The sequence below is a fragment of the Leptosomus discolor genome, chromosome 3 (genome assembly GCF_034619465.1).
Source record: "Leptosomus discolor isolate bLepDis1 chromosome 3, bLepDis1.hap2, whole genome shotgun sequence".
Taxonomy (NCBI): domain Eukaryota; kingdom Metazoa; phylum Chordata; class Aves; order Leptosomiformes; family Leptosomidae; genus Leptosomus; species Leptosomus discolor.
This window is the reverse complement of record NC_141393.1, coordinates 51,409,949-51,416,838: the sequence shown is the minus strand read 5'-3', so window position 1 is coordinate 51,416,838 and position 6,890 is coordinate 51,409,949. Positions and strand designations below refer to the sequence as shown.

Here is a 6,890-nt window from a genome sequence, read left to right as displayed (position 1 = left end):
CCCCCCTGCCATCCCCGCACACCCTCTAACCCCTCCTGCGCGGTGACACTGTTCGCACCTTCCGCTGGCGGAGCCTGGCTCCGGGCTGCACCGGACCACGGGGGGCTCTCAGCGCCTGTCCCTGACACCCCCCCCACCTCCTCGCTGGTTAACCCTCCCCCCCCCCCCCCCCCCCCCGTGGCGTTCGTTAACCCTTGTGTTTACGGTAACCTTTGTGCACAACGCTGGGACGAGAGGAGGGGGCACAGCCCCAGGAGGGCCAGGAGCCAGAGGCACTTTGCAGGGGCCCTGCCCTGGCGGGAATGCACAGGATGGGGGCGGGGGGAAACAGCTGCTGGCTCCCAGCCCCGCCCCCTGCAGCCAGGCAGCCTGCCCCACCATGGGGCACCATTCTGGCCTACCTGTAGGGCGGGCGTGAGGCTGTGGGTTGGGTCCAGGGCTGGTGCATGCCAGGACTGCCTGCGGCTGCCCCAAGCTGTGTGTGCACAGGGCCATCGTGGTAGTGGTTGGCACCGCAGGGACACCCCCAACCCCACCCCAGCCTGGGTGGGCACCTGCTGTGGCTCAGAGCCTGCAGGGTCCCATGGGTGGCTGTGCCCAGCAACGGTGCCAGGCACCAGGCCAGCACAGGGAGATAGGGGCAAGCACGCTGCCTGCAGGGGCAGCAGGATCTCATGGCACAAGACACAAGCACTTAGAGCACACGTGTGCGCATGTGTGTATCCATTGCAGACACAGTATGGGCATGCATGTGTATGTGGGCACACACATACACACAGTACCCCAGGGCTGTGCAGGCGGCAAGCTGGTGTGACACACCCCCCCTCCTTCCTGCCACGCACCCCTCCAGCCTGTGGCCCCACTGGGGGGCTGTGGGTGCCTGCCTGATTGGCCAAGCACCACCCACAAAGCTTGGCAGAGCCATAAGCAATGTGGGCACAGCCCAGTGCTGCTGCCTGTCCCACAGTGGGGCAGGAGGCTGGGAAGCACTTAAGCCTTGCGGGGGGGTTGATGTGGCAGGGCAGGGGTCCAGCCTCAGCATGGGGGGGGAGGGGGCTTCCATGGTGCTAAGGGGGAGCAGGATGGACCAGACCCTCCCCTCCCCCCCCCCCCCCCAGCTGCTGCTAGCAAGAGGTACCAGTGGAGACGTGGAGGGCTGCACCAGCCTGTTCGCTCCGAGCCATCCAGGGATGCTTGGTCCCAACCAGTATTAGTGGAGCAGGATGCACAGGCAAAGGCCGGGTAGTTTTAAATTGTCTTCCAGCTCCAGCCAAAGGGCTTGGAGCTCTCCATTCAGGGTGGATGGAGTGAGACCCTTCCCACCCTGCTGCTCCCCTCCCAGCCAGCGCCCTGCGCTCCCCATGACACAGCCCTGAGGCTGGCACAGGGACAAGGTGCAGCTTGGCACAGTGGCAGGAGGCAGTGGGTGGTGGGTGCTGAGCCCCGGCAGGATGTTCCAGCTCCCCCGTCCCCTTCCAGAGCCCCGCACCGTGCCACGGTGAGGGGCGCAGGTTCCCGCATGGTGCCCATGCCCTGCCCCATGTGTCACGCTGCTACTTTTCACCTCTAATTGTTAGCAATAACGCGCATGTCCCTGAGCAGCACTGCCTGTGCCAGTGTCTCTCCTGGTGTAGAGTTCTAAAGTATCCTAGATTTTAATGAGATTTATATTCCTGAGGCCGTGTCCTGCTGTGCCCTTCTTTGGGGACCCTGGGCAAGGTGGGGTTGGAGAGTGGGGGACCGTGTCCCATGGATGCAGCTGTTTCCCCCTTGGATGCTTGGCACTGGCACTGAGCAGCCACGCTGGGTGCTGGGGAATGCTCCCTTGACCTACAAAACCAGCTGGAGCTAAGGCAGAGGATAAGGGCAAGGGCTTGTCCCTCCTGGGGGAGATCATTGTCCCCAAGGGGAGGTGAGGGGGGCAGCAAGTGTCCATGGCACAGTGAAGGCAACTGGCTTTGCCCCACATATGCCCTGGGCACCTCACCCTAGCTGGGGCTGGGCACCTTGCAGGGCAGGAGTTTTCCAGTGCTGCCCCAGGGCTGAGCGAGCTGAGGTGGCTCCAAGAGTGGGCAAGGCAGGGCAGGGGGCGGGGTGGAGGGAACTCTGCCTCCCAGACCCCAGCTGGAGGTGGCAGGCAGGGCTGCCCACTCACCCCCAATCCCACCAAATGCTGAAACTGCCCTCATGGTGATTCCTGCCCCCATCTGGCCCCACACCACAAACCCTGCAAACTTTTGAAACTTTTATTAAATACAAAAACTCCGGTCTCTATGACCGAACGCTGCATTCAACATATGCTGAAAAAAAGGGTCAGACATTCAAATGTACAAAAGTCGCCAGTGTCCCCCCCCCTGGCGTGCTGCCCCACTCTCAACCCCACTGCTTCTGGCCCCCCGTGGGGTGGGGGGGCGGTGCTGGGACTCCCAGTCCCATGGAGGGGCATCGGGCACCCACCCTGCACAGCCCTAGCCTTTCCTGCCTGCAGCCCCCCTGCCTCAGGCCTGGAGGGGGGAGCCACAAAAGGTGGAGACCCCAATGGCCCTCAAACAGCCTGTGGGGCACCCGCTGCTGGAGGAAGCCATGAGGCAGCGCCTTCCCTGTGCCAACCCCCACTAGGAGGGGCTGGGGGGTTCAAATGAGCCCACGTCCCCCCAGCGCAGGGAGGGCAGCTGCAGGCAGGGGCTGCACATGCACATAGCATCTGCCTTTGGAGAGGGGGAACGGGATACAGCTGCCACCCCCCAGCCCTGGGGAAACTGAGGCACAGCAAGGGGCATTCGCTAACCGGAGGTCTCTGTTTGGCAGAGCTGAGACAGGGCCCAGCTCTAAGCACCAGACTAAAGCAGAGGAAGACGGTGAGCCACATCTGCGTGCCCAGCAGCCCACTAAGGTGGCAACCTTGTCCTGATCCTGCCTGCTCAGGGGGGCCCAGGCTGCTCCCATCCCCCGGCTGGGGCAGTAGCAGCTCCAGCGCTGGCGAAGGGGGAAGCCTGCACCCTCACTTCTCGCAGCACTGGTGGGGACACCCCCAGCTCTCCCAGAGCAGCAGGATGTTGCCCTCCCCACCCGGGGCGCAGGCAGGAGCTGGCATGGGCAGGGGGCTCCTCGCCAGGGCTGGGGCTGCCCCCACCCTCTGTGCCAACAGCCGCACACGGGGCGGCTAATCCGCCAACACACTGAGTATGGGGCAGGGGTCCTGCAAACACACCCGTGGGGACTGGGGGGACAGAGAAATCCTGGGGACGGAGGGGCAGGCTGGGGGGTGGCCGTCTCTGGAAGGCAGCAGAATAGGCAGAAAACATCCCCGTCCAGTCTTGGCCCTCGAGCTGCGGCAAAACCCGCCGTGCCCGGCCAGCCCGGACACAGAGCTGGCACCCGGCGGCTCTGCCGATGGTGTGAATGCTAGCCCCGGGCCAGGCGGGGGGGCGGCCTGCCAATCTCCACTGTGATGTTGGTGTACATGGGCTGGCGTGAGACCTCCACCAGCCGGTACTGCAGCGAGCTGATCCCATCCCGCTTCATCGTCATTTTGGTGTTTTGGATCTTGGTGAATCTGTTGGAAAGGGGAGTGGGATGAGGTGGGGGGGGCCGGGGGGGGCTTGCCATGGCGCCAGACCTCTGTGGGGGTGAATGGAGCAGGGGAGGCAGCCCAGCGATCGCCCGGTGACCCAGCTGCCCCGGCCCCTGTGGCTCACTCACCTCTGTGGGTTGGGTTCATTGTGTTTGTCACGTTCGTGCTTGATCATGCGGTACCTCCCGATGCGGATGTCAGGCCTCGACACCTTCATGCCATTCAGGGAGATGCTGGGGGCCAGGAGCAGGTGGAGATCAGCATGTGGGCACCAGGGTGAGATATTACCTGGCCCAGAGACCTCTGGGGTCAGCCCCCAGCCCAAATAAACCTGTCCCTGGTTAAGCAGGGCTGTGCCAAGCCAAGATGAGCAAAGTCAGGCCACAGCCAGGCCAGTGCCATGACTGAGGGTGCCGCATGCCCCACAGCAGAGCGTAGCCAAAGCACTGCTCCCACCCTGTGACCTCCAGCTCCGCAGGTCAGCAGCTGCGGTCAGCCAGTGCTGACCAAGCACACACTGCCGTTGGTCCCTCCCTCCACAGCCTCCTGCCCTTTACATTTTCCAAATGCTGGTGCCCAGCCCTTCCCTCGGGGCCCTCCCCACATGCTGAGGGTTGCCTGAAGCTCTCATAGAGCTCCACGCACTGCTTGTTCCCCACCCCAAGCTGACCTTGGATGGAAACCATAATCGTGCCACCCCACTTGTGGCACCTGCAAGGGGTGTTTTGCTCATCTGGCTATTACGGGCTGGTTGTGCACCACCGGCCATGCGCTGCTCCCCTTGGCAGCGCTGTGGGGAAACCCACGGGAGGCGAGGTGGCAGCCGTCCAGCTCAGGCACCCTGTGGCACCCAACACAGGGTGCGTGCAGGGGGGCGGAATTCGGCTCTGGCTCTGCACAAGGCTGTGCTGCGGCCTACTGGCTGCCGGCAGAAATGCCCGTTTGGCTGCTGCGCAGCTGCCACTGAGACACTTCCAAGTTTAGCATCCCAGCCCTGGCCTGGAGCGGAGTCCGCAGGCATGCTGCCCCACTGGCACAGCTCATACATGGCAGGAGGGGGCCAGGCCCCACCACATCAAGGAGGTTCAGCCACAATGCACATGGGTGCCCCACGGTCCCCCAACACCCTGGCAGGGGCCAGTTCGATCCGTGAGGGGCACGAACCCTCAAGCTGGAGGGTAATTAATTCCCTCCCTGACATGTGGCATGCCCCATGCACATCTCCCCCAAAACCGGAAGCCCCGGTGCTGCTGAGGTTGCCAGGCTGGTGCTTGGTGGGGAGCCCCTAGCACAGCCCAACCAGCCAGTGCTGGTGAGGGTTTGGCACCTACCGGTTAAAGATGTCATCGTCCTCTCCTCCCCAGCCCCAGTACTCATTGGGAAAGCCGTTGATCTTCAGGAACTGGGACTTGCTCAGCCCAGAGACACCACCGAAGTAGCCGGCATAGGGTAACCTGCAGGTTGACAGCAAACAGGTCAGTCTCAGGGACAGGCAAGGATGTGGGTCAGCCTCATGAGGACTCCCAGGGACCAGCACCAGCCCTCCCCCTTGTGACCCTCCTACCCAGGGCTCTGTGCCCTCTCCCATCCCATGTCCACAATTTGAGACAGCGACCCCACACCTGCCCCAGGTGACAACTGAAGCTGGTGGCCCCAGTGCCGTCCTGGCAAGCCCTGCCTCAGTAGAAACACCCAGCCCCCCCAGGGCACCCACCTGAACCCAAACTTGTCCATGCCAATGGCAAAGTGTCGAGGCTGCTCATAGCAGCGATAGAGGTTGCGGTCGTCCATGGGGATGAGGTCCACATCACTGAAGATGAAGCAGTCATACTCCTCGTCATCCTTGAGCGCCTCCAGGAACCCCACATTGAGCAGCTTGGCCCGGTTGAAGGTATCCTCACCAAACTGCAGGGCAGAGCTCAGTGATGCCCACCTGCCCACCCCAGCCCCACCACCCCCTTGCCCCCTGCCCCCCTCACCTGGTTGATGATGTAGATGCCATAAGCCACCTTCTGCCTGCGCAGGATGGGATGCAGGTAGTGCAGCCAGTACTTGAGGTGGTGCTCGCGATGCCGGAAGGGGATGAGGATAGCTACCTTCTGCCGGGGCAGGCAGTCCGGGGGCGTGTACTTGCCGCCCTGGTGCACATCAGGGTTCTCCCGCTGCACCCGCTCCATGCTCATGGGAGAGCTGAACTCGATGAGCAAGCGCCCAACTGCAAGAGGGAGGGCAGGATGATGCCCGCAGGACAGGACATGGTCACAGTCACCCTCCACTCCCAGCCAGGCTGGCACAGCAAAAGACAAGGGGGACATGCAAGGGCAACCAGCACTGCCAAGGGTAGAGGACACCCAAAACCCTTCCCAAACAGTGGCAGAGAGACTGGGCAAGCCGCTAACAAAACCTGAAAACAGCTGTCCTAGTACCAGTTCCAGGCTGGGGTTTCTCCACTGCTCCACCCCCGGGACCACCAGGAAGCTGTGCCCAGAGCCCAGGGGATGAGAATGCCATGCATGGGCACCCACCTCACCCCATGCTTGGAGGAAAAGCCCAACTGTCCCCCATGCTCACCCCATATGTCTCACCTAAGCCAGGAGGTGTCTCCTGGCAGGGCTGCAAGGGCTTCTCGGTGGCAGATTGGTTGGTGCTGGGCTTGGCACTGGGGGATGGGGCCTCAGCGCCAGCTGGCCCATAGCTAGGGACAGTACCATTGGGGCGGGAGGAATTGGAGAAGGGGTGGGCACGTGAGGCATTCCTGGCATTGAAGCGGCTGAAGAAGTCCAGGTGCTGTGCGTAGACATCAAAGTAGAGGATCATGATGACGACAAAGTGGAGCAGGCAGAGCAGCAGCACAGCCTTGCAAATCCTTTCCAGGGTCACCCCCAAGAGCAGCCTGGTCATCTTCCGGGCATGGGCAGGCGGACATGTGCACTCAGCGGGGCAGGGGGGCAGCTCCAGCCACGGTCCTGATCCTGCCAAGACACCCTACACTCAGGACACCGCCAGCCTGAGCCCCCAACCCCAACCTGAACGACACTAGGGCAGTGGGAGCAGCACAGGCCTGATGCAGAGATGATGGACTCACAGGTCAGTATGCCAAAGAGCACCCGGGGGGGGGTATGCTGTGCTCAGAGTCCTGCTCTGAAGGCACAGCCATGAAGACACAAGAGGTCCCCAGCCCCACACAGCAAGTCTCCTCCCCGCTTTCCAAGGCCAAGACCAGGTCAGATCCACTTCCTGTCCCTGTGTCCCCCCCCCCCACCCCACCCCCCCAGCAGGGGACACAGATAGCCCCACAGGTCCCACAAAGAGCCTC

At 62.9% G+C, this 6,890-nt stretch overlaps 1 protein-coding gene across 1 annotated transcript; it reads right to left on the bottom strand.

Moving 5' to 3' along the window:
- Window positions 1–3,116: 3,116 nt before the first annotated feature.
- On the bottom strand, window positions 3,117–6,624 carry B4GALT2 (beta-1,4-galactosyltransferase 2). The gene is made up of 6 exons (XM_086462028.1): window positions 6,160–6,624; window positions 5,554–5,789; window positions 5,289–5,479; window positions 4,906–5,028; window positions 3,703–3,807; window positions 3,117–3,556 (listed from the first exon to the last, which is right to left on the bottom strand). The coding sequence occupies exons 1-6, from the start codon at window positions 6,473–6,475 to the stop codon at window positions 3,406–3,408; spliced, it is 1,122 nt and encodes a 373-aa protein (XP_086318154.1). The 5' UTR covers window positions 6,476–6,624; the 3' UTR covers window positions 3,117–3,405.
- Window positions 6,625–6,890: the final 266 nt, after the last annotated feature.